General features: G+C 40.3%; 1 protein-coding gene across 1 annotated transcript in view; it reads right to left on the bottom strand.

The window, feature by feature from the left end:
• Nucleotides 1-22,090, bottom strand: part of Slc9a9 (solute carrier family 9 member A9) — a 539,257-nt gene that overhangs the window by 168,409 nt on the left and 348,758 nt on the right. The window contains exon 12 of the mRNA XM_034484566.2: nucleotides 6,940-7,093. Within this exon, the coding sequence (XP_034340457.1) occupies nucleotides 6,940-7,093 (154 nt within the window). The remainder of the gene's footprint in view (nucleotides 1-6,939; nucleotides 7,094-22,090) is intronic.

Genomic DNA, 22,090 nt, shown 5'->3' with positions numbered 1-22,090 from the left:
GCCTACCTGCCTACCTTCCTCTTTCCTCCTTCTACATCCCAGCCTCCCTCCCTCCTTTCCTTTCTTCCCTGCTCTTTTGACTTGCAGTTTCACTACTTACTTTTTCCTTAACCCAGAAGCAAAATAATTTCTCTCATAGTTCTTTGGCACCTTTGGTCCCAAGGCAAGAGACTCATGTAGACAGAGAGTGACTCCACTCCTGGCCCAAGAGTTGGCTTACTCCTGATCAATCATTTGCTTTGTCTTCTTTCTCTTTTGGCTATTACTTTTTAAAGTTAGAATACAAAAGGCAGTAAGTTTCATTACAGCATTTTCATACGCATGTGAAGTATTGTTTCTGTTCACCCCTCTTCCCCACTGCCTTCCCTGTCCTTCCTAGCTTCCTCTGGCTGTACTCCTGTTTCTACCTGATTTCATATCAAGTACGTCACTACCGCCTTGTTTCTCTCCTTCTCCCTTCCCTCTCACAATCCTTCTCCGTTTATAGCGTGTACTAGAATTTGTGTATGAGACACAAAATGTGGTATTCGTTCTACTTCTGGATTATTTTGCTTAACATCCACATTCCTGGAAATGCCATGATTTCATTCTTATGGCAGAATAAAATTTCATCATGTTACGTAAACCCCGTTTTCTTTATTTGTGGTTCTTCCGTTAATGGGCTTCTAGGATGGTTCCTACCACTTGCTTTTATAGTTTTCACGTAATTGCTACTTGCATTGGGTCAAGTGCTTTGAGTTGCATTTACTGGGAGATATGGGGGTAAGGATGAATGTTCTTTTTCAGCCAGGACTAGAGGTTCTTCCTCACCCTGGAGTAACAAATTCCACACACTGCAATTAAATTGCTTTTGCTAAACTTCATATTTCACTGAAATATATGTTACTTAAAAGAAGGCAACTGTTTTGGGTGGTGCTTTCTAATAGCTAAACACATTCCCTTCCACAGAACAGATTATGGTTGTTTGGTAAACTTAGTATAAATGCATGGGTGAAGCTCACTGATGCTGGTGTTTGGAGAAAATAAATAAGCACAAGGTTGGAGAGTGTGGCTGGAGGCTGTAGAGGTGAAGAATGTATCTCTGGAACGGGGAAGATGCTGTCTATATAAGCATAGCACCGTAAAGCACCCAGATGGTGAGCAAATTTAGGAGCAGCTAACTCATAACACTGGTTATAAACATGCCGTTCTATTGGTCAGCAGTAGATTGTTCTAGTTATCCAACATCTATAATTAAGATGTCAAATTAGATTGATGTTAGCAATAAATACATAGATTTAGAAGTCATTATAGAAGAATCTATAGAAAGTACAAAGTCCTTTCTAGAACAGAGTAATGAGTAAGGAAGAGAAAGTATAATTCTATTTCAGTGAGTGAACTAGTTGTCCATGTCTCATGAGACAACATATTTCTCAGGTCTGTTGATTGAAATAACTTGATATAAAATGTATAAGCTGGTTTAAAATCAATACAAGACATAAACATAAAATATAAATTGATGAAACGACAAAGTTGGATTTTTGTAAAATTCATAAGCAAGGATTATTATCTGAATATGGGAATAGAAGCATATTCCAGAAAGACTCCATTTGAGCTGTTGGATAACTGTAATAGTTTTGTGGGGATTTTAATGAAATTTATCATCTTGAATGCATAAGAAGCAGTTGTCTCTAAAATTGATGAATCTAGTTACAGGACAAAATGAAGTAAACTCTCTGGAGATTGTTTCTTTCTGTTCTCCATGAAAGCACGCTTTCACAAATGCATCTAATTAATATCACTGTATTTGTGTATATCACAATAAACAAGAAGTATGTGGCTAAGAAGTTTGGGTTTACAGGCGTACTTACTGGGCACCTGTTGCATGCTTTAAATCCTGTGTACACTTAATACCTAATGCTCATAAACTTGAAAGAGGTGTTCTTATTGTTATCACCCCCATTTTATAGATAAGAAAAATGAAAAACTGAGAAGCTAAATTTAGAGCTTATAGTCCACACTTAAGAGACTGAAGCAGGGAGGGACTCACACTTTAAAGTCTCTCTGTATATATACAAACACACATCACATACATATACCCCCAACACTATTTACTGCATTAATCTCCCTGTGAAGAAAATTGTTAGCATGCTTGGGAACTTTGGTGCTAGAGATAAATAGCAAGTGAACTTATTATAAGCATTTCTCCATCCACTGTATTAAATTGGTGCTTTCTCACCTCAGTAATATAGGGAATTTTGTGTATAAGCAGTTGTATTTAACTTTGTACCATGGCACACACACACAGACATACACACATATCTCTATCTCTATCTCTATCTCTATCTCTATCTCTATCTCTATCTCTATCTCTATCATCTATCTATCTATCTATCTATCTATCTATCTATCTATCTATACACACATACACACACACACACATATATATATATATATATATATATATATATATATACATACATACATACATACAGGATTTTATTTATCTCTGTGTACATTCCAATGATAATTGTTTTCCTAGAACTTCATAGCCAGTGGGGAAAAGTGATAAAGAAGCATTTGTACATGGCTTCGGGGCAAAACTGAAGAATCAATTTTAAATATATAACTAAAATACCAACACGGGATGAGTCAAACTATCTAAAAGTTATTTGCCCTGCAATGGACACAGGCTAGGGCATATAATTTTGTTTCCTTGATTTGGGGAAGAGAGGGTGGGATGGCTTGGCTTGAATGACTAAGGATAATAAATTCCTGTAATTCCTCTAATTCTAGGTTGTAGCTGAGGAAGACCAGGCAGAGTTGGCCTTGTTGACCTTTAACCCTGCAAGTCACAGAGAAAGACTGCATAGAGAATCCCTGCTATAAAAGTGAGCCTGCCCAGTCCTTCCTGTAAACAGGGACATCCTGTGCTTGCTTTTAACAGGCCTGTCTTGTTATGAAAATATACCTCTTTTCCCTACAGAGGATCTGTCAATCAAGGTAGATTTCAGGCATTCAGAATGAGCTCTTTCATGCAGGTGGGAGCAGAATGCATCATTTGGGAGTATAGGCCTGTTTAAGCTGCATGGCTCAGTGGTTCTGCAGCCCCACAGTGGTGTCACATTACCAGGTTTTACCCACGCTAAGAGGTAGCTACCATCCTCACCTTTATTTTATAGGTTAAAGATTGAGACAGAGAGGTTCCGTGCCTGGATTTTATGATCCAATATCCAACATGAAATGGTTATTTAGTCAAAGACGGCTACGATTAGAGATCACCGTCATTCTGCCAGGGTGGCTTTTAGTGTTGTCTGGGAGGCAAGTTCTGCACTGCATTTGTTTGCAAAACTGTGACTCCAGCTGTGGTTTGGTGTAAGTTCATGAGAAGGCAGGTGGCCAGCCCTAACCAAGGAATGGCATTACCATCCCAGACTTAATTACATGGTGCCACTTCCACAGAGCTGGGCTCTTGGGTTTTGGTGTTTGTGTGATGCTTTACTGGCCCCTGTGTGGTAAAGTCTGGGACCTTTCATCTTTTATGTTTCCTGCCTATCTGCAGAGGGTCCTTGGAAACTGTGCACTGGGTTTCTTCACTGTGATACTCCTGTACCTCACAGGAGGGAAGAGTTGAACTCTAATCAAGAAGCAACTCTTCTTCCCCCCACCAAACCTCAAGAAGCAACTCTTCTTCCCCCCTCCAAACCTTCTCAACTCTTCTTCTAAGCCTCCAAAATAACATGGGAGAAATCTATTTCCTTTAAAATTTAAAAAGAAACACTCAATTTATTTCAAATTGCCACATTAAGTATATTTTAGTATTAATTATTTTTTAAAAAATAAATTAAGTTTCTTCAAGTCTTTTTTTTTTTTTTTTTAAAGATTTATTTTATGTGCCTGATTGCACTGTAGCTGTACTCAGACAAACCAGAACCAGAAGAAGGAATCGGATCCCATTACAGATGGTTGTAAGCCACCATGTGGTTGCTAGGAATTGAACTCAGGACCTCTGTAAGAACAGTCAGTGCTCTTAACCACTGAGCCACCTCTCCATCCTCAGAAATTAAGTTTCTTTAAGATGAGAACTTTGAACCATTGCTAGGACCAGACTTACAGACGTGCCCCAGAGCCAACGATTAATCTTTATTCGAGTCTCTATGGCATGACCATTGCTGTTTGAGTCAGGCTTATCAAAGAGAAACTGATGTTATTGCTACTAAGTATTACCTGACAGAAAACATTTTCCTTACCTCCTACTGTGGTAGTTTGTAACTGAGTGAAAAATCCTATAGTAATTAAAAAAAAAAAAAAAAAACTAATTCAAGTACTTTCCAAATAATTTAAGAGAAGAAAGTTAGAAAGGGCAGACCTTGTAAAATAGGTTAACGAGTCATATTCCAGCAAGAATGTGGGTTTTGTGTGAGGTCTCATTTGCATTCTCTCCCCCCAGCCTTCCACACTTGTGTCTTTTTCTCAAAGTTGCAACTTACTCACATACTACTGTTCTATGGCAAGAGTCAGACAGGAATACTGGCAAACGTGGCTTGCCCTGTGAGTAAGCAGGCCCTGCTAACCACGTGTAGGAGATGGGCAGCTGTGCATTCAGAAGCTGAGATGGACTTGATGACTTCTTGAACACCATCATCAACCAGGAAAGGAGAGCAGAGACCATGAGAAGACCGTATAGCACAGTTGAACCCAATTGACATCTCCCGTCTATGTATTTGCATATATACTCTTTTATGTCTTTAACCGTTCTCATAGCCTGAATCCATCTGCCTGAGCTAACTTCCAAACATCTTCATGTCTACTCCTTCAGTATTCTCCTTCTGATGTTCTTAGGATGACTTTTAGGGGTTTCTGCACCGGTTTCAGGTTTTCAGCCAAGGACAGCACCCTTTTCATATGATGGAACCCCTAGTACTTCCTTTCTCTATATCTGTCCTGGTCCTATCCATACTACTCCCCCTCCTGGCTAGTGGCCAGATCTGGTACTAAGTCACCTGGTCCTTTTGGAGTCACCCACCACTGGGACAACTCCATGAGGTGAACAAAGATGTGCTCTAGGTAGGCTGGCCTCCAAGCACCTCATTCTGGATACTGTGTTGGACACCATGTTTTTTCCTTTATCAAGCTTGTCTTGCTGTCTGGATACTTGCTCTAGTCTGTCTAAGGATCCACGATCATACCTCTTTCTTCCCAGTGGACTCGGCATCAGAGCTCATGTAAGTTATGATGCTCATGGGAAGTTAGCTGATGCCGCTGGAAAGCACTGTAGAAGAACTGGCTAAAAACCAAATACATTACCAGTTTGGGGATAACTTGAAAGTGAGAAAAGGAATCATAGGAAATAAATTATGTTTGATTATTTGAAGGAAAATTGGACCTCTCTTTCTTATGCCCTCCATAAAATATTTTGATCATGTATTTGATACTTCAGTGGGAATTCTCTTTCTTTAACCTCTGCCTTCTAAGCCCCGTTTTTCCACGCAGGGATCCAGCCTACTGAATTTTATTTTCCAGAAATCTGAACACAGTACTCTCTTACTAATGATTCGCAGGGGATCCAACCTTTAAGAGTTTAATGCAATGTGTGTACTCATCCATAGGAACCCTCCAGTAACCACCACTGTGAAAGAAATTGCAGACCACGTTTATATGGCTAGAAAATAATTCAACAAGCATTTCAAAGCACTCACTCTTCACCTTTAGTCAAAGTATTTTTGTGTGTTTAGTAATATTCACAGTAGTCCACAGGGTCTTTTACCCTGAAATTTGGTTTAATACACAGCTACTTGGCCTAGTTTCCACATAAGCCTACTTATACTAAGTATGCGAGGCCTGCCTCTACTTTTTCTTTGCCAAATGGGTAGAGAATTCTTGCAAATGCTTAACAAAAGCATTTGTATTTATAGTCACTTAAGTTTTCATGAATTATTTATTCATTGTTATTATAATGGACATGCCACACAACGGGGCTGAAATCATAGTCCCTGTTAATAAGAAGCTTCTTGGAAATGCTTTGTAGTTAGAAGGATCTCTTCGCATTGACTGTGTTGGTCATGAGTTTGTCCTGGAGAATGAGTGGGAACTGGAAAGAATCATTATGATGTACGCATGTGAGAACTAAAATGTTTGCTTAATCCATTACCTTCTAGGAAATGAAAACGAGGATCTGGGTCACAGAAACATTTAAATAAAGACGAAAACACCTCATAATAGATTTATTCATTTTCCAAACCTGAGCTGGGACAATTCCATGAGGTGAACCCAAGCTGTGCTCTAGGTAGGCTGGCCTCCAGCACCTCATTCTGGATACTGTGTGACACCATGTTTTTTCTTTTATAATAGCTATCCACTTTTACCTAATCTGCTACCCTATAATCTAGAGGTTTTAGTGTCCAGCTGCAGGCACTGCTTATTAGACAGATTCTGACTGGAACCTTGGCTCGCTTTCCTGTGAGAAAGTAGATAGCTTCTGTCTACAGCATCCTCTTTGAAAAACATATGGCTCCCTCACCAAATGTGTGTTAAGCAGTTTTTCCCTATTTTAAGTACCAGTGCCAGGAGTAAAAAGCAAAGCAAATCTGCTTTCTTGTTAGTTTTGCTGCTTTTTCTTTTAACAATCTTTAACTATCTTGAGGACGAGAGTTGTATCTTATTTTTATAAGTCTCAGTGTACCACGCTGTACTTTAATACTGTTGAATGGATAAAGTTGCAGGGGAATAAATCTATTTGTAGAACAGCTTGAACACAGACAACCTTCCAAACCTACTGGAAAAGTCAGCTCAGTTTACGGTAGGTCACACTGCTTCACTTGAGTCTGAAGGTCATTTGGATGCTGGGGACAGACGGGATACAAATCTACTACTGTACTCAAAATGAAGTCAGCATCACCAGAAATGGAACAGGCCAGCCACGCTTCTCAATGATTTGGTTGGGTTAGTAGGGTCACATACCTGATCTGAAGCCACGTCAGCATGGGGGTGGTCCCTCCTCCAAATACCCAGACAGTGAAGAACACGAGGAGCAGGGTGGTGGTGAACATCATTTGTTTAGGCTGAGATTCTGTGTTGCGGATGGCCAGGGCGAAGGCGATGGCACCTCGCAAACCTTACAGAGAAACCCAGAGGGGGGGGGGTCTGAATACTCATTCTCTTTTGATATATTTATCTTTACAACCTGCTAACATAACTTCTTTATTAACTAAATTTTTTTCTATTCAGAGATTATTGTAGATTCACATGGAGTTCTGATGCAGAAACCTTTTTCTTAGTCTCTGCCAATGATAACATCTTGCAACGAAACAGCATGATATCTTAGCCAGAATATTGATGTCTATCTGTATAGTCAAGACATAGAACATACTCTCCGATCAACTAGGAGTCTCACAAGCTGCTCTTTTTAAATCTCACCCGATATCTACACCCCCCCCCACACACACATACACACACACTCCTTAACTTATAGTCACCAGTAGACTAGACTGTTCTCCATTTCCACAACTTTGTCATTTACAGTTGTTGTAATGTCTTTATGTCAGGAAGTGATGGGCCCTGTGGAATCATTTGTCACTGTGTCTATCCAGCATCAATCTCCAGATATTAAGTGTGTTGACTGTCTTTCATTTTCATCCTTGAACCTTAATCCATGGTATGAATGTTCCATGGGTTGGTTGCTTAGATGAAGGGCACCTACAGTTTCCCAGTTACTAGAGATTAAATCAAGACTGCTAAAATTGGCATATAGGTTTCTGTGTGAACATATTTTCCTTTCTCCGAGATAATGCTCCAGAATATGATCAGAGTGCTGCAGTATCTGCATGTTTCATTTTTAAAGAAATTACCATTTTTATATTCCAACTAGCAACACAAAAAATCATCTGAATTTTCTGCATCCTTGACATATTTGGTGGCATTACTTTTTTAGTTTAAACCATTGTGATAGGTATGGAATGGTAATTTGTTACAGTTTGAATTTTCTTTTCCTAATAGCTAAAAGCATTGAATACTTTTAATTTGTTACTCTGTTATCTGCACACTTTGCTACATGAAGCAACTCTTGTATTTTTCCTCCTTTTTAATTGCACTGTTGGAATTTCCAATTGCTGTGCATTGAGCTCTTTATACATGGTCCATAGCAGGCCTTTGTTAGATGCAGTGTTTTAAAAATATTGCCTTCTACTCTGCAGCTTTTCCCCCCCATCTTTGAGGTTTCAGAGAACAATTTTTTTAGGTTTGTTGAAAAAAAGACTTGTCAATTTTCAAGTGAATTGTACTTTTGGAGTCAACTCTAAGGACTCTTTGCATAACCTAGCAAATGAACCTAGCTCCCAAATATTATCATCTATAAGTTTTATATTTAAGCCCACAATCATCTTGATGCAGTTTTCATATCAAGTGAGAGGCTCCGGTTGTGGTTATCTTTTGCAGGAGTGACATCTACTTTCCCCATCAACTGTTTTTCTTATTTTGTTTTTAACCTCTGTTCAAAATCAACTGCCTGCATTGTGTAAATCTGTTTCTGAGTTCTCCATTTATCTCTGTCCATTCATGTAGCATGCTGGCCTTACTGCTGTAAGTATGGAGTGGGCCTTTATATTAGGTACAGTAATTTTTTTCAGACTCACTTTTTGTTTTCAAAACCAGAGCTTTCTGGTTTTCTTGTTTTCCCATAAAGCTTTAGATTTACATTGTATTTATCTACCAAAAAAAAAAAAAAAAAAAAAAAATCCTTCCTGGGAACATTTTCTTTTCTAAATCAAATGTATCTGAGAACAAAGAAAACCAGGAATGGAAAATTAATAACTAATTAACCAATGCTTAAAACATTCTAGGCTGATTGCATACTCTCACAAACATTGTGATCAAAACTAACCTACTGGAACTCACTTTCTAAAAATTGTTTTATCTTTTGTTTTATGGTAAAATATGCTAAATGTCCATTGTATATTTATGAATCTGTACTAAACACAAGAGGTATTACAAAATGAAAGGCCAGGACTTCAAATAAGTTGATGATACTAATAAAAACAGAAACCCAGACTTTGCTGGGGAGTAGGAGGGTGGCTCTCAGGTGACCAGAGACTTGCTGAGCACTGTGGTCCTTATCAGACCGTGGAGGAGGAGGAGGTTGGTTTATAATGGTGGCAAGCACATCTCAGAGGTAGTGACTCAGTCGTTTTTATAGAAAGGTTTAAATCTGAACCTGGCTTTAGGATGAATGTCAGCTGACGACCATCCACTCAAATCTTTTCTCTCAAGGTAAATAGCCAGGATTGGCTATGAGGCTATAAGTTTTCAACCCCATCAGAAATCCAGAATGACTGAGTTAACTATAATTGTGGGAAGCACAAAGCATAGCTTCTTAAACTTAGCCAATTTATAGAGACCTCTGAACACCTGGACACTCCCTCTACTACAAAACGTTGGAGCATCTGATCTTCAGCCTTCTGGCCCAGGATCATCTGACAGACCTTAGTTCTGCAGAATTATTAAGGGCTGATTACTCTGTCTAGGCAGATATAATCAGTCGACTATTCTGCAAGTGTGTCCTTTTCTGGACAGTAATTTGTCTGTAGAAGGAAAGAGGCCATTCTTGTCTAGTGGCTGTCTCACCACAACTGGAGTAACTCCAAAGATGCTCAATTTCTTCTTAGAATTCAATATAGGAAGCTGTCAGGTCTCTAATCAAAATGAACATTAATACAGAAATGTTTGTCACATAAATTCTGTGGATTTCTGATGTTTTGAAAACCAACTATAGATGACAGAGGTTCTGGTTAGTCAACAAAATGATGGACTGGGTATTAGGACTATCTTGTACCTTACTGGTACAAATTGGCATAATTATGCTCTAATTGTATTTTGAGAGAAAAGTTTCATTTTAACAGGAAGGGTGATATGTAGGAGGAGCTAAGGTGGGGGGAGTACTGAGAGGACGAGAAGGAGTAAGAAGAAGAGGAAAAGAAGGAGAGGAGAAGCTAGGTGATGAAAGAGAGAAAGAGGGGGGAGACAGGGAGGCAGATGTTCATGTATCTCCACCAGTCAAAGACAGTTGATATAGCTAGGTTGGGTATTGGGTTACACCTCTGATTGAGCAATACCAAACTTATAAAGCCTTTGATTAACATTTTTTAAAAAAGTATAAGTGAAAAAAGGAAAAGGGGGCATGGGATAGGGGTTTTCTAATGGGGGGAATGGGGAAAGGAAATGGCATCTGAAGTGTAAATAAAATATCCAATAAAAAAATGGGGGAAAAAAGAAAGGTTTAAATCAGATGCATATCATTTCAATAGCCCAGTTTTTATATCTTCTGTAGTGCTAGGGTTCTACTTTGTTACTTCACCAGGTGAGATGTGACCAAATGTCTTTATTTTTTTTTTTTACCCCAGGTAGAGCATTGGCAACAGATCAGAGAGATAATCCCATCAAGACCAGCTTGGTGAACCAACGAGTTTAATTGGAATTGTATCCAGAAACATGGATGACCCCTCAACAGCTACATTGTTGAAAAGGAGGTACCGATGTGCAGTTTCCCCGTCACCCAACCTTTTACCTCCCGTGTTCTCTAGCACTCCAGAGATGCTTGATGGAGGTAGGATGGCTTGCAGCTGCATGTGTGCAGGAATAAATAGCTAGCATCTTAGGCGAGGGTATGATGACTCTCCAATCTTTCTCTGTCTGTGAGGTAATGTTAATGAGCCTGCAAGTACTCACAGGTGCTGTGATATCAAGACTGCAGGGGCTGTGGTTGTGCCAGAGGACAGACAGACAGCATTTTATAACAGGCTTAGGATTCCAAGTTATCATACGTTTCAAATAATTTACATAAAAAAAAGCAGATACAGGTAGGATGAGGAACGTTATCACTCTCCTATGGCCCAGAACTTAGATTATAACACTTCTTTGTTCTGTCCATGTTGAGAATGTACAAGAGACAAGTGGTGTGACAGGGGAGACAGAGGATTAAGCCAGGGAGATTGAACACATTTTGCCTGAAACAAAAAAGAAAAAAAAAAAGCCTCAGAAAGATAGAGGAATATGCATTCTGATTATAAAGTACCTTCAAGGAACAGTGTAATGGAGGAAGGAAATTATTCCAAATCTCCATGTAGACAAGGAAATGGCCTGAAGAGAAGGGAGATAACATTCGAAGTAGACATTAATAAAAATGATCCTTTCCACTGGAGGTTCTGAACGCTAGGACAGCTGTGCTCGGCACTGCTCCCCCGCCACAGGTGTACTTGCTCACACACTCCGCTGGGGACAAGGTGGGACAATTTGAATAATGTTCTCTCCAGGATCCACAAACAGTGTCATTAGTGAATGGGAAGGCAAGGGAACAGACTCCCATTATCTGAGGACAGGATTTATAGGTCAAGGTTGTTTAATGGCAGTGCAAACCTGGAGAGAGAATGTGATCCTTTCCCCCCATCCCCCCACCCCCACACCAAGCTTGCTAGAGATGTCAGTCAAGCAGCATGGCCCATTATGAGGTAGAAGTTTGAAATATTGAACAATGATTACTTTTTGCTGTTTGTTTCTTGCTATAAATATTGGTAGTTCTTTCGCTTTTGAGTTTTCGTAAGAAATAGTAGAAAATAGAATATAAATTAAAGCATTCTATGTCTGGCTTACTGCAAGGTCACCCATAATAGATACCAAGGGAAAAGTAGTAAACAATCAGTAACCCTGGAACTCAGGAGGCTACAGCATGAAGGCATCAAATTTGAAGCCAGTATGGGTTGCCACAGTAAGACCCTATCTCAAGAAACAAAACAAAATGAAACAGAACCCCTCCAGATCCCCAATACTGTCAAATACACATGTATGAAAACATATCCGGTAGACCAACTTCATGTCAGTCTATATGAAACTTTGATATATGAAATCATATTAAAACCTGTATTAACAGACAAGGCAATGTAGAGGCTTCTTGGGGTGGGAACTGTAGAGTGAAAAATTATAAAGGCCATTTTATGAAATATGTGTAGATTTCTCTCCTTAGACCTTGGGCAGAAAAGTGCAGATTCCAGAACGAGGAACTGAATGTAAGATTTTCACCACCCCAGGATACATTCCAGGTGAATGTGAATCAAGCCTCAAACAATAGGCCCACCTATGAGTGGGAGAGGCCCAAGGCAGGAAGGCATTCCTGACTACAGATAAAGATGCTGCCACCTAGGTGGGGCTATAGCTGGAAGATAGTTAATCTGAAATGGCAGGATAGGGCACAATGGCATGGTAAAAACCACATTTTTGAGAAGAATGAGTGTGCAGAGTGATTTTCACATGACTCTAGATCATTTGGGCTAGATTCCTCTGAAATGTTCCACTGTTCTTGGTTACCCCTCCCTTGGTCTTCCCAGTGCTATGTTCAAAATTTGTAAAACAACCAATCATGTGTAACCGCGCGAAAATGCAACCATTCATGTGTAAGCGCGCGAAAATGCCTTCCTTCCCCCACCCCATGATATAAAAGACCCTTTAACCCACCACACGGGGCCAAAACCTTGCTCTTGGAGCTAAAGAGCTTGTAGTTTTGACCGCCGGCTAACTTCCCTAATAAAGCCTCTGCTGATTGCATCCAGGTATGGTTTCTTGTGATCTTTGGGTGGTCGTGATCTCCTGAGACTTGAGGAAGGGTCTCCTGAGTATGGGGGTCTTCAGGGACCAGTAAAGCATAGCAGTGACCACATGGCAGGTTGGGAAATATTCATTATGTCCAAACTCAAGACATTGGGAAGGGATGGCTCTGTATGCATGGGCATACAGGGGAGTTCAGAGGTGAGGGTATTTGGAGGAGAGATGGTCCATGTGGCACTTGCCACAGGTGAGTTGGTTTGGGAAGACTGAGAGCAAGTTATTGGGAGTACTGAGCTTGCTGAGTGACAAAGGGAAGCTGACTCAGAAGCTCAGAGAAGATGAAGTGCTGTTCTGTTCTGCTTGTCCCTCATGACTCTACAAGCTCTTCCTCACACAACCAGAGCCTGAGCGAATGTCTAGTCAATGGCTGTTCATGCTTTGATTAATGCATATATATCGATTACCTCCTATATGGAGTTCTGGGCCTGCTGATTCTATCTTTTTAACACCATGGATTTATGCCATGGAGGATTTTAGAACTGAAAAAAAAATCATTCGGGCTACTGGCAAAATACTAAGACGTTAAAAAAAATTGATATCGATCTTTGGATTTTCATTGTAGCAAAACATTATTTCATATATATATATATATATATATATATATATATATATATATATATATACAATTTTGCTTCCAAAAAAAGAAAAAGAAAATTTTGAGCACATTAAAACTTGAATTTGATTTTATTTCCTGGGCACTTGGACCCCTTGGTTCACTTTTGTTCTTCTCTTTGTTTCAGTCAACTTGTCAAAGTAATTCTGTACTTCTGGGAACTGGTAGACTATATAATTTTGCTTTGAAAAGATTGACTTTGTAGGGATTTTGACACATGTTCTATGTCCAACTGGAAAGTTATCATTATCTTGGGGAATAAAGGAAATACCTACAATTAAATGTGGTTTCATTTAAAATTGGCCTCTAAGGGCTTCTTATGTTAATTATATTGATGTTCTGCTCATAACAATAGAACACTATTGAGCCAAGGAAAGATTTCCAGCAAGGACCCCTGCTGCAGAAAATGTGCAGTTTCCTGTTTATCTTTAAAGAGCAAAAGTGAAGCATTTAATCAATTACACATTTGCAAAGGTGCTGCAAATGGGTACGGGTCAGATATATATATAGCTACATTTAAACCACAGGAATATAAATATCTCTTTAGGCATTTTTATTTAAAGTGCAAAGCTGTAATGCAAAACTGTAAATATTTCCTGAGCACCCATTATGTGCCTAGCTTTAGCCAAAACACAAAATGGGAGTGCAGTAAGGAAGGTCCAACCTCTCTAAAGCATTTAGTCCTACAAACATGACTGTCTTACAACATGGAGAGGAGGGAGGAGGGGAAATAACACTAAGGTTATTTGTAAAAGCCACAGAGAATCATCATTTTATAAGCTTGCTTACACACACACACACACACACACACACACGTGCGCGCGCACACATACACATAAAATGAAATAAAAGATTGTACGAGCCTAGGGTTCCAGATGACTGTTGTGAGATCCTGACTTCAGCAGATGATAGCAGTGCTGTTCCTGTGAACTCTGAATGACATGGCTGACTACAAAGATCTCACTAAGTTATCATGCCAAGCAACACATACGTTCACATACAGGGGTGTGGGCAGAGATAGATACACATGTACATAGATTTTTAAATTAATTGTTTTATTTACTTTTACTTTCTGTGTAGGGGTATTTTGCCCATATGTACATCTGCACTACACATGAATGCCTGGCACCTGTGGAGGCCACAAAAGGACATCATATATCCAGATCTCCTAGAACTAGACTTACAGATGGTTGTGACCCCCCATGTGGGTGCTGGGAATTAGGAGTTGAACATAGGTTCTTTGGAAGAGCCACTTGTATTAATAACCAGAGATATCTCTCCAGCCCCTGCACACACATGATTTTAATAGAGTTACCTTATATGATAATATTCCCCCAAGGAGCCATGGTCTATCTAACAAAAAACTCAGTGCCAGGCAAGGAATATTTACCTTCAAATTGTTGTTTAGAGGGGCTCAAGAGACTCCTCCAAACAATACAGGCTATCAAAATTGTTCTCAATTGCTTTCCAGAATATGAAGATAATACCAAAGTGCTGGGGACACCACCCAGAGAATTGGAGGAAATTTTTGCCTGATACTATACTATAAATCTAGTCACGAACCTATGTATAGGCCCTAGAGGGGAACCAATTATTATCAGATTACTAAAGTAATAGGGTTGTTTTCTAAGTGCTTCTAAATACTCATCCTTATACCTTAGATAGGTACAGCTCTTGCATCTCTTTAAGGAAGCTTCTCTTTGGACCAGACAGAGACTACCCAGAGAGCTTTGTAACTGATTAAACTGTAATGTGACCATGGTGTGTGCCGGGACCCAAGTGGGACATCAATAACTCCACCCCTATGCTTAAGTTTCAGGGAACATCTCAGAGGAAGGGATAGAAAGATTCCTAGGGTCCCAGATGATGGCCATGAGATCCCTCAGCATATGATAGGGATGCTGCCATGAACTCTCAATGATAAGGTTGACTACAAAGATCTCACTAAGTTATCATGCCAACAAACATGAATGGAGGAAAACATCACAAGGCCCCATCCCTAGATGGTGAGCTACAGGCAGTCAGTGGCTGATGAAGAAATACCCCAATCCTAAGGGGTCAGCCCTAAGCATATGCAAACAGGGGCAACACTAATAGGACCAGTACACACATTCTCTCTCTCTCTCTCTCTCTGTCTCTCTCTCTCTCTCTCTCTCTCTCTGTGTGTGTGTGTGTGTGTGTGTTTATGAATTCTAGAGGGATGGTCAGAATGATATAGGTGAAAGTTGGAGAGAGAGGTAGGCCGAAATGATGCAAATATATGTGTTCTCATATATGAAATCCCCAGATAAATATTTTAAAAGGTGAACTGGGATGGTGTGTATTAGGGGGTGTGTTAAAGTGTGTATAAAGTGTAGTTTGAAACTATAGGCTGATAGAGAGAAAGGATGAAGAGAAATGACACAGGTCATGCTGGCTCACTCATGGACCCATGCCAACGGATGTGTAGCATGTGCGGGTCTGAGTGTAACATCCCTGACTTACCTGTTTTTAGCTGCATTCTTTCTCCTGCCCCCTGCCCCTGTGAAACATCACTGTGTTTTAAGTACTCTTTAGAGTTCAGCCAAGACACTGCTTTCTCCAGGAAGCTTTCTCTGAGGTCTGAGCCCAGGATAAGCTGCCTTATATTCCTAGCACAGGTCAGTTCCCCTCAGCGTTTCCATACAATGCTTTATAACTGTTAGGATCTGTTTACCAGCAATGCCTAGAGCAAGACCAGCATCATAATAGATGTTCAATGAATATTTATTGAGCAAATCAATGGCTGGATAATTTTCTGATCTTTCACGAGTCCAGATTACATACAGAAAATGATGGTTACTTTATAGTTTGATGTAATAACTGAACAATTTTCTTAAAGTCCGGTGCCTACCTTTTTATTATTTAATCTCAGAAGGTCTTATGTTGAGGTTCAAGGGTTTAAAATCTGCTCTAAGGATGATGTCTTACTTGAGCCTAAGCAGGTTGTTTCATCGCTGTTAATGTGTATGGGTACTTTGCCTGCAAGTATATCTATGCACCACATGTTGTCTGTCTGTGCTCCATGAGTGTGCCTAGTGCCCACAGAGGCCAGAAGAAGGCATTGGTTCCCCTAGAACTGGAGTTACAGACATCTGTGAGCTGCCATGTGAGTTCTGTGAATAAAACCCAGGTCCTCTGGAAGAGCAGACAGTGTGCTCTTAACCACAGAGCCCTTTCTATAGCTCCTGTTAACTCATTTCTAAGTGCACATTTTAAGGCTTGACTTGTGATCTTCAACTGAGGTGCATAAAAAAAAAAATCCTATGGAACTTAAGATCACATACTGCCATTAATGCCAGGGGCTTAGTAAAGATTTAGATTAGGTGACAATGAATAAGGTGCTTGCTCAGGCCACTGGCTATGGTGGCCCAAGGCCATCACCTCACACCTCAATTCTCCTCCAGCTGAGAGTCCACTTTGTGCCGCATGAACACATGCTCTCCTCCATGTCTCTGAGAGAAGATCTCCCAATCCTAGCTTATGATGCGGTTATAAGTCAGCTCAGGATGTAACTTCCCAAAGTTCATAGAAACCTGTCAATCAAAACTCCACTCTTATCTTCCTTTGCCTGCTCTCCATTGAGAGACTCTGTAAACAGAGCATTTACAGTTGTCTGTATGCCATGAGCTCACCAAGCCTCTTGCTTCATGTCCAGAATTCTGCATTTCCTTTGTGCCTCTCCAGTGTTTGCCCATTTGAACTATGTTTCTGCCCATCCTGCGCTCTCCTGAGTGCTTAAAATTCTCTAGTCACATTGTTCACTCTGCAAAATCCTATACAACAGACTGATCATACCACTTGTATTACTAAATTATAATTGCGATGAGTCAATATTTAATGTGGTATACTCTTTTCTCCCAACTTCTAATCTCTCAAAAGGTTAGAATTACATCTTTTTTAAAGTAGTCCTTAGATTTCCCGAAATATCATGGGAGTGGAATTCAGTACTGCTCTTAAAGTGAACAACTGCACTGACTTCAGACTTTCTAGATAGGAGATGCTTGATTTACTCAAGTCTTCAATTCCTTCAGCATGCAGAATTGGGTAGCAAATATTGGGAGACAGCTCTTAACTTAAAGGTGCATCCAGGTTAGTTGTGTAAGCTGCTAGGAAGAAAACCATAGCAGGGAAGGCAGCCTGTGTATACATGGCAGGTTCTGTGTTTAGGGTGCCTAGGAAAGCCTACCAGGTTAGTGACATTTGAGCAGAGAAGCCTGGACAGCACCTGCTCACCTTTGGGAAGCTTGAACTGAGCTCTGAGGAAGGGAGCTGGAAAGCACTGTGGTTGGAGTAAGATGATTAGGGGACTGTGGAAGGAGGAGATGCTGTAAAGGTCACAGAAGCAGGTATTGGTGGGTTTGTGACGTGCACGGTGATGAGATATTATTCTGAGATGAGAAACTTTAGGAAGGTCTTACAGACCTAAAGAAAGTGGTTTCATCTCTTCAGTGATTCAAAGAGGAACACTGACTGCTGCGTGGAAGCCAGATTTCTAGGCTGAAAACAGGAGGCCAGTGGGCTTCATGCCTTAATCCAGAGAGCAGGTCAGCATGCTCACTGGAGTGGGCGTGTGGTAGGTCCTGGCATGGTGACACTTAGCCTTTGTTGGTGGGTCCGATGAGAGCATGTGCGGAGGGTAGCCAGGAACACACTGTTTCCTGAGCACACAGAGGAATCAGGGGAAGCTATATGAGAAGTGTGTTTGGTAAGGTGTGTGGGGGCGGAGCGGTTACCAGCAACCAAGGCTTGTATTGTAACCATGTTCCTGTGAGAGGCCAATTAGTCTCCCAAGGAGAGGTTGAGTGGACAGATGCTCAGACGAAAAGAGTCCAATTAGAATCCTCTTATTAGAGAGTGGAAGAAGGAGAGGGTACTTTGTGACTTAAAAAATACAGAAAGGTAAAGTTTATTGTACACATTCATTTTGTTTCTTGGTCTTTGTACTCACTATTTGCCTCAGCTGCTATTTTTCTCCTCCCTTCTACACTGCCTCTCCCTGGGTTATTCCTCCTTTTAGATCAAAAGGGCTGCCTAACCACCTGATCACAATGAAGGTGGAGACCTTTATGTCTGCTTATCTATCTATCTATCTATCTATCTATCTATCTATCTATCTATCTTGTTTTGATATTTATGCATGCATGTGAGTATGTATGTATGTATATATGTATGTATATATGTATGTGTGTATGTTCTTTTTTGACTAGAAAGTGAGCTTGGGAATAGCATCCCCGTCTAGGATCTGTGGCATTTGCTGTGACATGCCCCTGGTGCTAAAATGGCGCCTCTCACAGGGTGAGCATTCCTCAAGCTTACCTAGTGACAAATGCCTAAATGAATGGATGAAGGAAAGGTCACTTTTGCATTTGAAAGTGTTCTGGGAACCCAAAAGGATATGAGCAGTAGACGGACTCAGGTACAGAAATGTTCCCAAGAAACTGATCTGTCCTTGAAAAGAATTGTCCTTTAGAAGAGTCTTTCTGCTTCCTATCTTTCCATTTGGAATAGAAGACTGTCTAAGCACCTCCACCCTCTCACTTTAACTGCTGTGAGGGGGTTTATTTCAAAGATCTAACACATTCTTATTATTAGTCTGGTAAATCAAAGCCCGAGACAGGTCTACAATTGAATTATGTATAGCTTTTACACTTGCTAAAGTCTTATGACCTTGCACAGGGTAACTACTTTCAGCAAAAATGTCAGTCTGGTTTCAAAATACACTTTCCTGAATTGTGCAACCTTGCCATGCAGTTCCATTTTAAATTCAACATCATTTTTCTACAGGGAAGGGAAGCCAACAGATTGTTTGCAGAGGAAAAATCGTCTACATTCAGAAATAAATTGAGTCCTTCTACAAACCAAGCTTGAGTTAGACAAGTAGAACTTTTCTTTCCTTCATCTCTCCATGAACTTGCATTTCTAAAACTCAAGGCTGTGGAGAAGGAATGTAACATAACTGCAATATATTTTTTATCTGGAATGAAGTTTGCTTTTGGAAGCCCTGGGCAGCAGGAAGGGTAATTGAGGATGGGATTAGCTCTGCCACAGCTCTGAAGGCAGCATGCAGAGCTGCCTCTGGCTTTGGAAGTTTATTTTTATGTAGTGAAGATAGATGTGGTTGTATACCAGGGGCTGATCCTCAATGTTAGCTGAAACTCCAGCAGAGGGTTTCCAAAGATAGTCAACACCCTGTGAGCCACGCTCAGCTCTTGGCCAGGCTGTGCTCAAGAGGAGAACCCAAAACTTTCCATTTAGAACAGAAGTTTCAACTGGGACAATCTTCCCCCAGTGAATATTTGGCAAAGTCTGGAAACATTTATGTGTGCCCTGGGTGCTGGGAAGCAGGAATGTGGGCTGAGTTTTGGGGTTTGGGAGTTAGTGAGATTCTACTGTCATCTACAGGGCAGAGGTCAGGGATGCTGCAAACATTCACAAAGTACACAATAGCCACTATAATGACTAACTGGACATAAATGTCAAGGATTCCTATAGTTTAGAAACCTCACTTTGAATCTAAGATATTTATTTTGCATTATAACAATGTTATAAACAATAGTAATATTTCTTCTGTAATGGCTGCTTTCAAAACAATGCCTACCTGTCACCAAAACATACTTGAATATGGCCACAGATTTCCACACTTGACTTATTTATTAGGCTTGTGGTAGACTAAAACACTGTGCCTTTTGCTTTTTCATTTTGAGAGAGGGTCTCACTATGTATCCTGGCTGTCCTGGAGTTCACTATGTAGATCAGGCTAGCTTTGAACTCACAGAGGTCCACCTGCTTCTGCCTCCCAAGTGCTTTAAAGCCATATGCCACTATGCACTACTAAACCTGTGCATCTCTAAAGAGTTGCCAGGTCATGTTAGTCTTGTACCCTAGACGAAAATAATGTGGCTTGGCTCATTATTTTAGTTTGTTTTTCTGTTTCTGTGATAAAATATGGACCAAAAGCAACTTGAAGAGAAGGGGGTTTATTTCATTTTAAATTTGATAGTCTATTACCTAGGGAAGACAGGGGAGGAGCCCAAGGAAAGAACCTAGAGGAAGGAACTGAAACAGAGACAATGGAGGAATACCACTTACTGGCTTGCCATTACTCTTATTTAAATTGTTTTCCTATTCAACATACACCACTTGTCAGAGTGTCATTAACCAAGAAAATGCCCCCACAGACATGCCCACAAGACAATGTGATGATGGTGGTTCCTCAATTGACCTTTCCTTTTCCTAGCTGGTTCTGGTTTGTGTCAAGGTGACAAAAACTAACCAGTGCACTTGGACTCTCCCATCAAAGCTTTCATTTCCTCTGGTGGCGGGAATGCGTTCTCCATCAGGAAGAGTGCCATTATAAGAAACTTGCAGAAGGGCAGCACCCATCTTTCTCAAGAGGAACACATTTTAAAGCATTCGCTAGGTATAATGGTTCAGGTATGCAACCCAGGCACTCTGGAAGCTGAGGCAGGAGGATTACTATTAGTCTGAGGATAATTTGGACTACAAAGGAAATTTCTAGGACAGCCCCAGCAACATACAGGGCAAGACTTGAAAGAAAGGAAGGAAGGGAGAGAGAGAGAGAGAGAGAGAGAGAGAGAGAGAGAGAGAGAGAGAGAGCGAGAGAGAAGAAGAAGAAGAAGAAGAAGAAGAAGAAGAAGAAGAAGAAGAAGAAGAAGAAGAAGAAGAAGAGGAGGAGGAGGAGGAAGAGGAGGAGGAAGAGGAGGAGGAGGAGGAGGAGGAGGAAGGGGAAGAGGGGGAAGAGGAAGAGGAAGAAGAAAAGGCACCCAAATCAACAAACCTTAACATGTGCTTACATATCTGCTATAGGATTGAAAATCACTTCAATAAAGTGTAGAGTCTTAGTGGGAGCCTTGATGACACATGTGACCATTTTGCAAACAGAGGGGAAGACTATATGAGTCACAGACAAATCAGCTACTTGTGGGCTCTTCCGTTTATCATCAGGAATTAGTAGTCCTCTAAAGCTCTGGGCTTTGAAATAGATTTCTGGAAGAGCCTTCTGGAGGCTGGGAGGCAGAAGAAGAAGTCTTACTTTACTACATAAGTTGGCCAATGCATAAAAAACTGGCTGACCAGGGTTTGAACTGTCTCAGTATATCAGAGTTAATACCACACAATTTTGAATTACTAAATGGCCCTATGGTGTTCAGCACAAGGTATTTATAAGCTCAACTGCTTCTTGCTCATTTGCACATATAACTTATTTGAATCAATTCTATTGGTTTCTTTTGAGCTCTGTCTATAGAACCCGAGGCAGATATTACAAGGAATTTGTGCTGGCACACAAAGACTAATTTTTGAAATTGGTTTGTTTATGTTAATAGTTTTCTCTGGTTTTGTCTACTCCATGTTCCAAGCTGACAAGCAATTAGTAAATAAATTCAGGCAGGAAATAGGGTAGAATTATGTGGTCTACTTGCTTGCCACAGTGGGTAGGTACAGGTTAACTTGCTTAAAAATATCAATAAAATATTGGATCACTGTGGATATCTTGAAAGCCCCAAGTGTACATGAAAGTTCTAAAACAAAGTATTGTCTGTGCTCCTGTATCTTTCTAAGACCTTATTTTTAGAACACAGGGAACAGTGTTAATTCTGGATTATAATCTTTCATTATTGAGTATACCAGGGTGTCACATGCTTTTGTTAGTTATACTGTCTCATTCTGTCATTTTCTCATACTCTATAAAATGCCAAAATGCATCTAAGTTTTATTTTTTCCATATACAAACTAGTACTTTGAGTTTCAACATTTTGGTTGACCCAGGATTTATGCCTGCATATGGGCTATCAAATTATTCTCACCTGA

The sequence above is a fragment of the Arvicanthis niloticus genome, chromosome 21 (assembly GCF_011762505.2).
Source record: "Arvicanthis niloticus isolate mArvNil1 chromosome 21, mArvNil1.pat.X, whole genome shotgun sequence".
Taxonomy (NCBI): Eukaryota; Metazoa; Chordata; class Mammalia; order Rodentia; family Muridae; genus Arvicanthis; species Arvicanthis niloticus.
The sequence above is the reverse complement of the archived record's forward strand: the minus strand, read 5'-3'. Positions and strand labels throughout refer to the sequence as shown.